The sequence below is a fragment of the Halichoerus grypus genome, chromosome 5 (genome assembly GCF_964656455.1).
Source record: "Halichoerus grypus chromosome 5, mHalGry1.hap1.1, whole genome shotgun sequence".
Classification (NCBI taxonomy): domain Eukaryota; kingdom Metazoa; phylum Chordata; class Mammalia; order Carnivora; family Phocidae; genus Halichoerus; species Halichoerus grypus.
The window spans coordinates 102622775-102638528 of NC_135716.1; the positions used below are offsets into that span (position 1 = coordinate 102622775).

The 15754-nt window shown below is 34.4% G+C and overlaps 1 protein-coding gene across 2 annotated transcripts in view; it reads left to right on the forward strand.

Moving 5' to 3' along the window:
* Positions 1 to 15754, forward strand: part of COL11A1 (collagen type XI alpha 1 chain) — a 202299-nt gene that overhangs the window by 166027 nt on the left and 20518 nt on the right. For both annotated transcript variants that reach the window (XM_078072675.1, XM_078072676.1), the window contains 9 exons: positions 190 to 243; positions 3952 to 4005; positions 4626 to 4733; positions 5025 to 5078; positions 5721 to 5774; positions 6806 to 6859; positions 13192 to 13245; positions 13370 to 13477; positions 13938 to 13991. In XM_078072675.1, coding sequence (XP_077928801.1) covers positions 190 to 243; positions 3952 to 4005; positions 4626 to 4733; positions 5025 to 5078; positions 5721 to 5774; positions 6806 to 6859; positions 13192 to 13245; positions 13370 to 13477; positions 13938 to 13991 — 594 coding nt within the window. The remainder of the gene's footprint in view (positions 1 to 189; positions 244 to 3951; positions 4006 to 4625; positions 4734 to 5024; positions 5079 to 5720; positions 5775 to 6805; positions 6860 to 13191; positions 13246 to 13369; positions 13478 to 13937; positions 13992 to 15754) is intronic.

The window sequence follows — 15754 nt, forward strand, 5'->3', positions numbered from 1 at the left end:
TAAATTAATTGCCAACCAGTAAATTTGGCAACTCTATAAAGGGCATCATTTTGTCCCATCCTTCAAATGATTTGGAATAGTCTTGCATATATTTCTCCTTCTTTGAGAATTACTAGATATATATTTATGAATTTATTATTTTTATTGCAAGAATAAGGATAACTGTATACTCCTTTTCCTAAACTGCAGGGACCACAAGGACCCCCAGGATCCATTGGTTCAGTTGGTGGTGTTGGAGAAAAGGTGAGGAATGGGGGCACCTGGGTGGCTCAGTTGGTTAAGCGTCTGCCTTTGGCTCAGGTCCTGATCTCCTGGTTCTGGGATGAAGCTCAGCATTGGGCTCCCTGTTCAGCAGGGAGTCTGCCTCTCTTTCTCTTTCTCTCTCTCTTTGTCTCTCTCTCTCTCCTGCTTTCTTCTTCCCCACTGCTTCTTCCCGATCTCTCTCTCTCTCTCAAATAAATAAATAAAATCTTTTTTTAAAAAAAGGTGAGGAATGTAGTGATATACATTTTGACACATCAAGAATTGATGACTTTGATGATATTGGCTGATATTTTAAGTGCTTCTAATAGTTCTGTCTTTCTAAGTATTTTACACATAGTTATATGAATTGCAGCCCATCTACTCTAGTAGTTAAATAATTAGTGGTAATATGATTTTGAGATATCATGTTTTTTTATTGCCAGGTATTGTGCTGAGTAGTGGACATAGGTTATTTCCTTTAATCAACACGATGATGATGGTATTATTATTATCCACATTTTAGAGCTGAGACAGCTGAAGTTTAAAGAGTTTCAATAATTTCATCAAAGTGTTGTCATTCGAAACTAAGTTAGGATCTACCCCTATGTATGTCTGACTAGACTAAGTATCTCTAATAACACTCATTCCTGAAAAAGAAGAGATTGGTTGATATAACTGACTTAAACAGGAAAAAGGAATCCTCCAAATTACAAAAGAATTAATCATTCATTTTGTCATATTTGGAGTTACATTTTCATTACTAATAATATGACCCATCTTTGGCACTTTTCAAAATACTTGGCATGTGCCGTAACATCTGGGCTCAGAGTAGCTTCATTGTCTCATGAAAATGATTACACTTACAACATCTCTTTCTTTTTATGAAAATGTCAGAATGATTCTCTGAATTCTTATTTGTGCATCCATGCTCATTTCTTAATAGAATTTTTAGGAAAATTGACATTGTTATTTGTCTTATTTAAAAAAATAAGTTATTTGCCAGTTTTGAGGGATGAAAATTAAATTTCATACCATAAAATATTATACAGTGAAAAAATGTAGGTTTTCTAGTTATTAATTAGATGACATCAGAAGTATAGACTTGCCCTAATCGTAAAAATGATTCTGTTGTTTGGTCTCAAAGATTTTTGACATGTCACATATTGCATTTAATTTATTTTAAGTAGAAGATTTAACGCTCAGAAAAAAGAAATGTGGTAGGATTAGAATGTAGTATTTTGATGTGTATATCTGCTGAACACATTCTACCATTTTGATTATAATTAATCCTATATGGTCAACCATTTAAATAGTTTCTTCACTACTAAATTAGAAGCATTTTAAAATTATTATCTAATTCTTACTGCATAAAAAGTCAATTTTTTTTTCTGACTCTGTTTATATTTTTAAATTTAACGTTGTGTGTTGAAAACGTGCAAGTGAGTTGGGATGGATTTTAAAGAATATTTTCATTGAGCACAGTTGTCATAGGAAGAATAGCAGCAGAGATAACTGGTCTCTGATGGCAAAACTGTGGGAGACACATGAAGACAGACACAACTTTCCTCTTTCTTTCCTTGGCATCATCCCCTCTGGCTGTAATGTTGACTAGATAGTTGTGAGAACTAGTCTCTAGTTTTAGTTTTCTCCACCTAGAAAATTCTGAAATAATTCCTAATAAATAAATTCTAAATTTAAAAGCCTTTTCAGCTTATCTTACAGTTTCTTAAAGCCCGAGGGTACAGTAGGAATAAGTTTAAGTACTTCAGTTATTGCTATGGTTTCATCTTGTGTTATTCTTGAAGATAAACATGGATGCTAGAGGTTCGGAGTTTGGGAAAACTTTTTTCATATTGTTTCCATTTGTTTAAAAGCTACCTGGTAACACCTGGCTAACTTTGAATCTTAAGAGAATACAGTATTGTTAACTATATTCACACTGTTGTATATTAGATCTCCAGAACTTATTCATCTTGTATATCTGAAACTGTGTAACCTAAGACCAACATTTCCCCATGTCCCCCCACACCCCAGTCCCTGGTGACCAGCATTCTATTGTCTGCTTGTATGAGTTTGGCTATTTTAAATTCCACATATAAGTGAGATCATGCAGTGTACTGTGTATATTTAAAATATAAAGCATTTTGGGCGCCTGGGTGGCTCAGATGGTTAAGCATCTGCCTTCAGCTCAGGTCATGATCTCAGGGTCCTGGGATCGAGTCCCGCATCAGGCTCCCTGCTCCTTGGGAGCCTGCTTCTCCCTCTGCCTCTCTCTCTCTCTCTCTGTCTCTCATGAATAAATAAATAAAATCTTTAAAAATAAATAAATAAATAAATAAATAAATAAATAAATAAAATATAAAGCATTTAAATTGGACATTTTATAGTTGATTTGAATGGCAAACTGCTTTAGTCTTATTTCAGAGATATGAATAACAGGCCATAAAAATATTACTTGTGTATCGTTTCATCAACCCAAGATACATGACTGATTTGTTGCTTTGTAAATAATGTAAGTGTAATATTTTATTTGTAAGTTTTATCTAAAATAACAGGTAGAATTTGCTACTCATCTTGAAAGAGAAAATAATTTACACACAACATGACTACTAATAAATTCCTAGAAAATACTTGATATCTTCCATCATTATGCAGATAATTCAAGAAGTTAAAATATGTGCATATTCTCGAAGAATCAGAAATTAGGTACACTGAATAGCCTATCCCCTGGAGTTATGTTTATATTTAATATAAGGCATTTCAAACCAGTTTATGAGCAATGGGTTTATACCAGTATTATTGGAAATAGCAGAGTTAAAAATTAAAGGGAATTCAGACCTGCCATTTTTTAAAACATTTAAAACAATTTCCACTTCAGAATTTCTAGTTCCACCGATTTTGTGTAGAAACATGGCACATGAATATACTGTATTATTTCACTTGGATGATTACTTGAATAAAATACTATGCTTTTCTCACTGTAAAACTTTAGTAACAAACTTTCATAACAAAAATCTAATAGCCTAGGAAATTTATTTATTGTCTACTGAGCTAGAAAATAGCCATCCCTATTTATACAGGGAGAACATAAAAGCTAACGAATTTATAATATGTATATCCTCAAAAGGAGCAATTTTAATTAGTATCTAAGTATCTTTATGTATCTTATAATACAGGATTTTTCTGTGTTCTTAGAGCTCTACTAAATATATTTTATAGGACTATCAAATACTACCGAATGATTTGCTTAGTTGCTATTGTAAAGATAAAGTAAATTAATATTTTAGTAAAAATGAAAGTTCTTTAATCAATAAACTAAATTGTAATATGAATACTGATACAGAACAAATACAGAACTTGTTAGGAAACATGCAGATGTCTGTTTTGTGTGGTTTGGTGGTAACTTGAGATTAATGCTCTATTAACTAACTGATAAGAATTGTAGCATTCAGTCTACCCTGTTCTGCCTTCTTACTTGAGAAATAAAACTACCGAGGTCAGTAATAAGAAAAGTTCCTTACTCTTAGTAAAGTCTTCTAACTGCCTTTTAAACAATATAATGATTTAAATTCTGGTTTAAAATGTCGTGGTCATCACTGAAGGCAGTTTTACAAATGTAAAAACATCATTTCTGTGTTGTTGTTGTTGTGTTTATTTGTTTGTTTGCCGTTGCTGTGTTTTGAAGCTCATTTGCTTTCCTCTTCATAGGGTGAACCTGGAGAAGCAGGGAACCCGGGGCCTCCTGGGGAAGCAGGCACAGGTGTAAGTGCTAGTCTATTGTCGGGTGTAGGGTATTAACAGTTTGGGAATTCCTTTTAGAGTATATTAAACATGTAACTTAACTCCTAGCTGTAATTAAGTTATTTACTTTTCCTTTCACATTAAAAATAATCACAAATGCAGAACCCTTTTGTTTAATAATTTTGTATACCCTTTGCGTATTTTGATTTACACAGAAATTGAAAAAAATGGTATTTGTTAGACGTAAGTTAGAGCATTAAAACTCTAAGCTGTTTATACATTTTTTCGTGGACTGTTCACAAAAGAAACAAACCGTGCTACATCAAACAAACATGTATGAATTGTATTAGGATTGTATTCATTCTAATTTAGATTGGTTCAAACCTGGAGTGAATTTGACCCCCCCGGACACATTTGGCAATGTCTGGAGACATTTTTGGTCCTCACACTTGGAGGAATGTCACTCTTGATGTCACACGCTGGGATCAAATTAGTAGAGACCAGGGGTACTGTTAAACATCTTGCAGTGCACAGGACAGCCCCCCCGACCCCGGGAGAGTTGTCTGATCCAATATGCTGAGGCTAAGAAATTCTGATTTAAAGCTTATAAGATAATCGTTCTTTTTCTTACGTGGTTGTAGGGCCCCAAAGGGGAAAGAGGAGAGAAAGGAGAAGCTGGTCCGCCTGGTGCTGCTGGACCTCCTGGAGCTAAGGGACCACCAGGTGATGATGGCCCAAAGGGTAACCCGGTAAGTGAGCTCGGTCCCTTTTAAAGTGGCATCTATGTCAAAGCCACGGTGGAGCTTCTCATAGAAGGGTTAGAAATCATGAAACTCTGGCCCATAGCTGGTGATGCTGACTTTTCATCATTTCATATATCGATTAGCATTCTCCATTAATTTCATTTTTTAAAAAAATTTCTAGCAGAAGGGAAATAGTCTCATATGGTTTTGCCATGACTTAGCTCTTAAATATCACAATATCATGACTTTATGAAAATATTTTTATTTATCTTCTTTCTTTTAAAAACATCATTCTAGGGTCCTGTTGGTTTTCCTGGAGATCCTGGTCCTCCTGGGGAACCTGGCCCTGCAGTAAGTATCATGGGCAAAGAAAGGAATTATTTTGATGGGGTGGTTCCCAGTGTCTCTATTGTTAATAATTAAAGAAAATTCTTGATGACTTCAGTGGATGCCCCCAAAATAGAAAGGAAAAGAAAATGTAAACCGCAATCACAGCTACAACAACAGAATCCATATAGTTGAGGACAGTTAGACCTATGTTGCATGATTATTTTCTTCATTTGGGTTAGTTTTCCAGACTTTGCTGGGTTGTACAAACTGAGTAGCAGCATTACTATTATTTCAAAGCTACAGCATCTTTGTTTTTATTTCAGTCTCTCCTATGTTGTAAATCCTATCTCAAAGTGTGCTGTATTTGTTCATGGTGCAAGGTGCACTGCAGTTCTATGCTAATTACATCCTCTTCCTTTTCTTATATTAACAGCATACTGTATTTTAAATTTAATGTGGTGGCAGTTTCACAAATCTTTATCAAAAGAGTGAGAGATACCACAATCCTTAAAATACAACTGAAAGATTTTAGTAATACTTTTATTTGTCCATTTAGTAATGATTTATCTCAAGGACTCAGAGAGTATATCATACCTTTTTGTTTTAATAAAAGTAAACTCATAGTGAGAAATATCTGAGATCACTTTCTATTGCCCATCATAGGGTCAAGATGGTGTTGGTGGTGACAAGGGTGAAGATGGAGATCCTGGTCAACAGGTAAGTAAGCACACTATTTTTATTAGATATTTACATAGTCTCAGGACATTTTAAAGAAATAATCAGACTTTCAAAAGCATAGCTATGTGGGTGCACATTTTTCTGAAAGGATTATCAGTTATATTTGAATTTCAGTTCAAAGTCAAACTCACATGGAGTTTCTTACTTGATGTGATTTATAAGTATCCTTCATAATAAAAAAAAAAATGTAGTAATACCCTAGTTGTGATTTCGTCATACTATGTCAAATATAGCTATCTATCTATTTGTACTGAATAAAAAGTTATTTTAAAAACACAATAAGGCTGAAATGAAGACAGCCATGTTATCAGCCTATCATTAGCATGACTGTACTGCAATTACTAATCTAAATGAATTCAGCATTGTATTGGACTATTACTATTATTATTATTTTTTTAATTTGAGAATGACTCAGTAGGGGCTTTGGCCACTTATGGTTATTTAGGGAGAGGTAAAGGAAGGCACTAAGTTAAGTAGGAGCCAAAGACAAATCACACCCCTAACATAACTTTGTCTCTAGAGCCATTCCCCACTGGATATTTGTAGGCTATTCTGTGTAGATAGGATGCATGGTCATATCCCAATGTGCTGAGTACTCCTTGGCATAGAAATGCTAGTTCCGTACAAGAAGAAATTTAGAGGTAACAGTTTTATGGTTCCACAAATGTATGTGATGTGAGTAAAGTTATTAATCATATGATTCTGTTCATTAGTATGTCTACTGGCTGCTTGTCAGATATAAGTTAGCACTTTTTAAAAGAACAGTTTGAAGAAGGAGGAATTTGATTCACTTTCTTCCATCTATGGAAAAGTTTTCCATCTGAACTTACCAGTTCTAATAATAGATATTGAGAGAAAGTCTAGGTACCTGAAACAGAGATGAGATTATCCAGGAAAGGTAGATGTGGGGAGATGAAGAAAGAAGTTTGGTTTCAGTCCACATGTCCAAGAACGCTCTGAGCTGTAAAACAATACTCAATTGCTTAAAAGGTATTTTTCACATTTTATAGGGTCCTCCTGGCCCATCTGGTGAGGCTGGCCCACCAGGTCCTCCTGGAAAAAGAGTAAGTTCTTAAAATTCTTTATTTGAAACATCCACTCATTATCTACTGTGTGTATAAACTTACATAATATTCTTAAGCTGTAGGCAGCACATTACAATGATGCTGAAATATATAAGTCGTGGAGAACAGGGTAATTTCGTATATTTGTCAAAATTCTTATTAAAATAGAACACACTTCGACAGATTTAATCTGTCACAATCAGAAGTATTTTGCCACTTCTCTGTGCTAAGGTCTCCCCTCTGTACAAAAGGAGGCTGCTCCAAAAGACGGATGGAACCCTGAACTTCTGCTCTTGGTGCACTACAGGGAGATGAGATGCCGAAGTCTAGCACTAGCTAAAAACATGGTAAAAATCTGAATGCAAGTATCAATAGAGTTCAGGAATCAGTCCGCACATAATGTTAGCTTGCTTTACCTTATCAAGCTTCTCTGATTTGGAAACATGGCCAGATTTTAACAAAAGATGACAGGAAAATAGAAATAAATAGATCTTGTTCAAAATATTGGCTCCAGGAGATCGTAGGAGATTTACTTGAACTTTTTCTTACGATTGTACTATTTTCATAATAAAACCATGTTTGTTGATCTGCTTCTTGCAACAATTATATCAACATACATTGTTCCCCTGCACCACCTTTAGTCTATTTTCTGACCTCTCTGCAAACAAAATACATTTCTTAGGTTCATTCCCCTTTCAGTAATCCAAAGGCATGGAGCCCCTGGGATCCTGTGGTTTTCTAATGGTAGCTTTGTTTTAGGGGGATTTTCATACTACACATCCTCATGTGCATATTGTATGAACAGATTTTCATTTTGTCCCTCAGCAATATAAATTCGAATCAATATTTACAAACATTTGTCATTGCCAGAAATGAATTTAGTTTATATTAAACATCTTCTCTGAATGCGATTTTCTCTTCACTGACCAAGTGTTTTTTTGCCTTCCTCCTTCCCCCTTCTTCTTATATTCTAACAACATTCTAAATAAGATTCTTATTATTTTGTTTTTGTTGTTGTTGTTGTTGTTGTTGTTGGCAGCCCCAAAGCATGGTCTTGGTAGAAAAAAAATGTATTACAAAACAACCATTGGGCTGTTATTCTTAGAAAGTAATTACAAAGTGTAACATGATATTTTGAGATCTATTGCCTATTTTTACCTGCAGTCTGAATGCCATTAAAACTTTCTAGATGGATGAGTAAATGATAATAAACCTTCCTAATAGAATATTGATCAGAATGTTACGAGTGGCAGTGATACTGAGAAACAAGATTCTGCTATTGAACAAGTAGGAAAATTAAGTTGTCATTTGTAGTACATGTACATTCTGTCATGTATTTGTAATACGGAAGAATAAATGTCCATTTCCTTAAGCACTAGAAGATTGTACAGTTTGTGTCAATAAACCATGGAACTTTGATCTCAAGTTATCATTATAGCTATTTGAAACCAAGAGCTAGTTCCATGCTCTTTTATTGAAAAAAACTCTTAGAGGTCACTAAAATAATTTGAATATTATAAACTGCACAAAATTTACCTGCTAAATGGAATTTTAAAGACTCCAGCTCATATTGCCAGAGGGAAGTTCACAATAAAAAGTTAAAATAATTGATATTATTAATTGGTAGAAATACAGAGAAATATATATATACACACCATGTAATGTTTATATATTTTTATTATATATGCATGTTATATATGTGCATATATTCTTATTATATATTCTTTCCAACCCTATGCTTTCATGCATAAATGTGAATGGTCAAAAGATAAAGTGTTAGAAGGAAACATCTGACCCACATTTACCCACACTAAGATTCAGATCAGAGATTAGATTCTTAGGAAAGCCTTCCCTACTGTCAAACTACAACACTGTGCCCATTTTATACACCTACTTCATCTCTGCATATTTTATAATGTACTGTCTTTGTTAATTTTGATGTCTATCTTCATAACTAAACTTCATGAACTCCTTAGGATTTCACAGGGTTTTGTTTTTGTTTTTGTTTTTTGTATTCTCCATGCACATTTCTGGCACATAAGGACAATTTAAGTATTTTTTTACATGAATGGAAGAACAGATAAATTATAGAATAATGTAAAATGTGAATAGTGGAGAGAGGCTTAAGCTATGTATTTTATATGAAGTACATTTCTCATGGTGAAAAAAAATCTGTGTAACAGTGGCTACTGGTAGAAAATTAACTGGGGCCTGTTTTGTTGTCTCATGTTTTAGGAGTCATTTTCCAATCAGAACACGCATTAGTTAATTAAATTACAGCAAGTAGTTTGCTAGATTAGTCCTTGACCATCTGTTTATGCAGATATATAAGAAATAAATGACTAAGACAAGAATTTGTCCATACACATTATTTTTTTCTATTCTCCTAGAAAAAGTGTGTTTATCTGTTTTCATCCCAGTCTTTCTTTATAAAGAATCTGTATCATCTGGAAAAAAATACATATATGAGAAATAGGGATGCTTGGGTGGCTCAGTAGGTTGTGTCTGCCTTCAGCTCAGGTCATGATCCCAGGGAACTAGGATCAAGTCCTGCATCGGAGTCCTGCATGGGCTCCTTGCTCAGCGGGGAGCCTGCTTCTCCCTCTGCCTGTCACTTCCCCTGCTAGTGCTCACTCTCTCTCTCTCTGACAAATAAATAAATAAAATCTTTAAAAAAAAAAAAAAAGAAATGAAAATGGGAAAAATGAGGAAAAGAACAGAGAAAATCCATTTAATATGGATTTCCACCATGACAGGTATCAGGCATTCATTCAAAGAGGGAAGAAATTCTTTTGGGATGGAGAAACTCTATTTGAATCACAATTTTGTGTTTGTGTTGTAGTTTACTTGTGTTTAAATTCTCTAGCCTCCTCAAACTCAGATTTTCTTTTCTCCCTTGCAGTAAAAGCAGTATTTTTGTTACATTTTTAGACAGCTGATGACTTGCTTTTTTTAAAAGCCAGATATTTATAAATCTTCTATTCTATAATGTTCATGTGTGTAAATGCAATCCTTTGAGAAGACTCCATACCTTGATGTCACTAGTTTAAGGAAAAACCTTCATAGAATAAGGAAAAGCCCATTGTTCAGCTGAATCTCATGATTTCTATTTCCAAAATCATAGTCATTATGGTTGTTTAGGTTTGCATATGTTAATATTTTAAACATCACACCAAATTAATTTATGACAACATTTTTACACTAGGAATTATTTGAAGTTGATGCTTGTATACAGTAATCCTCTTTGAATAGCATGAAATTAAAAAGAAGCACTTAAGTTTTAAGAATATATTATTCTTGGGGCACCTGGGTGGCTCAGTCATTGAGTGTCTGCCTTCGGCTCAGGTCATGATCCCAGGGTCATGGGATCGAGCCCTGCATCGGGCTCCCTGCTCAGCGGGAAGCCTGCTTCTCCTTCTCCCACTCCCCCTGCTTGTGTCCCCTGTCTCTCTGTGTCTCTCTCTGTCAAATAAATAAATAAAATCTTAAAAAAAAAGAATGTATTATTCTTAACATAATGCTGCTGCCTCAAGAGACTGCTTCAGAATTCGTACATTTCTTCCTTTGGATTGAGGCACAATATGTGTCTAATCATATTTGGCGTTACTGTGATGCTATTGAGAAAATAATGACCAATGCTACATTCATTGATTCTCTCTGAGATAAATGAGTTCACAGAATGCTCTGAGTCTGATGAAGTGCTGGATACTCATTTCAAACGTGGATTTAAAAGACCATACGAAAGACTAACATGTGCTCACCATGAGCATATTAATATGGCATCTGAAAGAGAGAAAGTCATCCTCCTGCCTAACCTTATTTTCACCAATTAACACCATCTCCACTACTCTTCCCAACCTCCAACCTCAATTTCAGTTGCTGATTTGAGTACAATTCATTGCAAAAATTGAAGTAAACAGATGGAAAAGAGGAGAGTCTGGGGAAAAATGAAATGTAATTTCTTAAAGATCATGGAGTTTCTTTTTTAGACTGTCTGTACTTATGTTTGAACTTGTGCAGAAAATTTCAACATTAGATTAATGCTTGTTAAGGAGTAATAAAAATTCAGCTGATTAGTGGACATGAAATATTTTATAATAAAATTGTAAATTTTATGTGTCTTAGAATAAATTATTGCAAATGTATATTGGGGGTAGTTCTAGAGGCCAAAAGCATTTTTATTGTATTCTTATTGGGCTATCAAACCAAGTGCCCTGTTTTTGTTGATTTGAAAGGTACTAAGAAATGGTGTAAGTGAGGATCTAATGTAAATAATAGAAACAAAATTTAGATATAATGGGAATTATAACATCTATTTAGCTTGAAAAATTGATGATTTCTTTGATACCTTGAATGTTAGTGTTCGTATTATAAATGATTCTTCTCATCATTTTGTTACAAGGTTTAGAAATGTTTTATATTTCACAGGTGACTATGTAAATGTAAGAAGAAAATATGACTATCAGATTTCAAAATCTGATTATATATTACAGGCTCATAGTGTATCTTATTTTTTAGCCAACTCAAAATTTTCCAGTTAAAACAAGTAGTTTCAAACATGGAATTTGTATTTTTCAGGTATTATAAACAGCATGTATGGAAAAAGTAATTTGTTGACATGGTGTCTACAAATGTATTTTGAGAGTCTATTTTGTTTGACCTGACTCTTAGGTTGCCAACATGGTGAAAAATATAGGTAAAATACTTTAATGTATATTAAAAAAAATCTAATAATCTTAGTAATGATAGTAACAATAGCCAATGTTTGCTCAGTGTGTTTTTATGTCCCAGGCGCTGTTATACGCCATTTACATTTCTCAACTCATTGAGTTCTCATGATGACTCTGGGAAATAGCTCTTATTATCCTCCACATTTTGCAGAGAAGTAAACTGAAGCTCTGACATGGTGTATAACTTTCTAAAGATCACAAAGCTAATTAGTGGCGGAGCCAGGATTTGAAGCCAGGCAGTCTGAGTCCAGGCTTTATGCTCTTAAGCACCAGATTCCATATCTGCATTTGATACCACTACACTGGAAAGCTTGAAAAATACTTTTACATGTGTTATCTCGTTTAAATTTAACAACAATTCTATAGCAAGAGGATTTTTTTTTAATTTTATTATGTTATATTAGTCACCATACAATACATCATTAGTTTTTGATGTGGTGATCCACGAGCCATTGTTTTCGTGTAACATCCAGTGCTCCATGCAGTACGTGCCCTCTTTAATACCCATCACCAGGCTAACCCATCCCCCCACCCCCTCCGCTCTAGAACCCTGTTTCTCAGAGTCCTTAGTCTCTCATGGTTCATCTCTCCCTCCGATTTCCCTCCCTTCATTTTTCCCTTCCTTCTCCTAATGTCCTCCATGCTATTGCTTATGTTCCACAAATGCAAGAGGATTTTATTGGTAATATTTTATGGATAAAAGAACTGAAGTTCAGGAATACTAATAAATTGTTAAAAGTCACAAAGCTAATAAAAAAAGAACTAAAGAGAATTGGGTTGACAGATATCTTACAAAGATATGTATATAGTCGAGGAGCAGTATTACGAATAGCTTTAAATGGATTAATAATTAGCATCTCTCCATAGCAATCTATGCAGCTATGCAAAAGTCAGGCAAACACCAGAATATTCTCTTAAACTGTTGGATGACATATGGACTGTGAAGATTTTTTTTCCTGCTCTTGCTCTAATATTAGATTTTAAAAAGTGATAACTATTTTTATGTTACTTATTTATGTGAATTGCATAGTTCCGGAAAATGAAAATAAAATTTCTGCTGACAGTCAAGATTTTAAACGTTGCACTGCCCTAGTTTGAACATGATCGTGTAAGAATGCATAACGTATGGATGTTCTAAGATTGAGAAAGGAGCCAATCTTAAAACCCATTTAAGGATGGAAGGGAAATGTAATACATGCAATTAGTTCCGAATTACACAATATAATAAATGATACCTGAGTATTCAACACACTAAGGGTGACTAAGTCATCAGCATTTCTTAAAAAATGTATCTTTACCATTTCCTTACATTGATATGATGTGATTATCTGTCAGTCTATGCTTCATTTATTTTTCATTATAACATTATTCATTATAACATAGTAAAATTTAAAAAATGTGAAATAAAAATATTCTAACTGCAAGTTTTTATCTAAAAGGGTTTTGATTTTTCTCATGGTGTTTTAAACCCTAAATAACTGTAGACAGCCACAATTTACTAGAACCTGTTACAGATTAAACTGGAGTATTTGTGAATAAGTCCTCAGTTACATTACTTTTATATGCAATATATATATCTTAAATGCAATTTTCTGTTTATAGGGTCCTCCCGGAGCTGCAGGTTCAGAGGGAAGACAAGGTGAAAAAGGTGCTAAGGTAAAATATACAATGTTTGAATAGCTTGTGCATAAATTGAACAACATCTATCTCAGTACTCTTAATAACATAAAAAATATCATTTTTCATTATTAACATGTTCACACATTTTATTTTCTAACAGGGAGAAGCAGGTGCCGAAGGTCCTCCTGGAAAAACTGGCCCAGTTGGTCCTCAGGGACCTGCCGGAAAGCCTGGTCCAGAGGGTCTTCGGGGCATCCCTGGCCCGGTGGTGAGCATCTCTGCTAAAAGATGCCATTTTGAAAATGTTTTATTTCCCCCCCAAAAAACGTTTTGAATGAAAATGTTTATGTCAGCATTATTTCATAAGGTATCGTGTGGATGTTTTATGGGAATTCCATAAATATTATGTAGTGATTAAAGCCAGATACTCTTCAGATATTTAAATATGTCATTTATTTTAATAAGTTCAGGGTGAAATTCCAACACAGAAAGGCAGAATAGAAACTAAACCCTAAGAACTCAAATATGTACAGTTTTTATACATACATCCATAGAGACATACCCCATGTAAAAAGATTCAAAATTGCTTATAACATTTGTAGATGTTCTCCATGTGATTGGATTCATAGGTGATGTTTGCTTGCTTGCTTTTTGGATTTCCAAAATTGAAATAAAAAAAGATATGCATGCTTTTGTTAATAAAAAAAAATTATGCTTATTTTCCGTAGGGAGAACAGGGTCTCCCTGGAGCTGCAGGCCAAGATGGACCTCCTGGTCCTGTGGTGAGTATGATCTTTCCTGTTATTTAGAAAGGGAGAATTCCAGAAATAAAATTGTTTATAAGCTAGAATTTCTGATGTTTTATATCGTAAGTAAGCTTATATTTTGTACAATGTTCAAGGAAGTGTATTACTTAGACCTAAAAAGGGGAAAGTAATCTTCACTGATAGGTTATTTGGAAAATATGCCACTTGATCAGATCTTTCCTTTCTTATGTCCTTTGGATAAAAAAAATATTTCCACTCTGAATAAAATGCCACTAATGGTCTAGCCAGTTCTTTTCTAAATGTGGACAGTTTCCCCAAATGTAGGCAATTACACTTAGTTTCCTGGCACTTCATTTAAAAGAATGACATTGGCACAGGCATATAGTGATTCCTTCACCAAATAAATTGTTCTATTCATGAGTCATACAGGCTGAAAGATAAAACATTAACCTCTATTAGTGAAAAAAGGCATAATTATCATAACTGGAGCTTGGTTACTATCATAAACCCTATGTGCAAACATGCTTGGGATATGCAACAGAGCATTTAGCTGACCAGCATACTGTTCATAGATGGGAGTTTATTATAGGTGCCAAGGTTATCCTCGCTACAGAATTTAGGCAGAAGTGAAAATCCAAGTCTTGCCTTTAAAATAATTATTTTCTGGGGCGCTTGGTGGCTTAGTCGGTAAGCGTCTGCCTTCAGCTCAGGTCATGATCCCAAGGTCCTGGGATCGAGCCCCGCATCGGGCTCCCTGCTCAGTGGGGAGCCTGCTTCTCCCTCTCCCTCTGCCTGCCACTCTGTCTACTTGTGCTCTCTCTCTCTCTAATAAATAAATAAAACCTTTAATAAAAAAAAATCATTGTTTTCTGGGTGACAGAGTCTATTTTATGGTAGAGGCATTTGAAATTCATTGTCCAAAAGTAGTTGCATGTAAAGGGATTAATCAAAATAGCTAATAATACATACAGCATTATGCAAGTATAATGCATGTTGGTTCAAATAGTCAAATGCTTCTGTAGAGCATTTTATATTTTACAGAAATACCTCTTATCATGAACATATTAGTTACCTCAGAGATACATACTCACAAAGCCATCAAAACCGGGATTCATAATCTTAATTATTGTGGAGGAATTTTGACCATCCCTTTCAGTAAAAATGCCACAAAATGTACCAAATATTTCATGTTACAGGGATTATTTTTTTTAACTTTCACTGAAAAGTTAAAGATCATTTATTTTAGTATCAGGATAAAAGTTATCAAATTTTGAGTGGCCTCAAGCAGGAGATTGTCAAATCTGCACATGACACCATTAGCATGGGAACAGGGACCTGGCTGAAGCGGAGTGGGCTCCATGCCTGCGCCACTATTTAGGGAATATTCTCCTTAGATATGGTAAACTCCTAACTGTAGAGTCAGAGCCTGGAAAAAAAAAATAATTCGCCTTAATGTCACCTTAAAATTTGCCAGAGATTTTTTTCTTGTTATTTCAGATTTTCCAATAAGTATTCTGACCTTTCTCCAGATGAAATAAAAAACATCATGCTGGAGATTTCCTTCAGATAATATTAAAAATAAAACCATCAGACATACCACCTGACTCCAGCTTGTAAAAGTTTATATTTTTGACTCTTAGGTAAATATGAGTTTATTGAGCAAGGGAGAGAACAACTCATACCGTTTTGGGCAGAGTGAAGTGAAAAGCATCAGAATTTAACAGTGTGGGTGCCATGCCTTTCTCTGGCTACTTGTTTTATCAGAGAGCACTTATAAT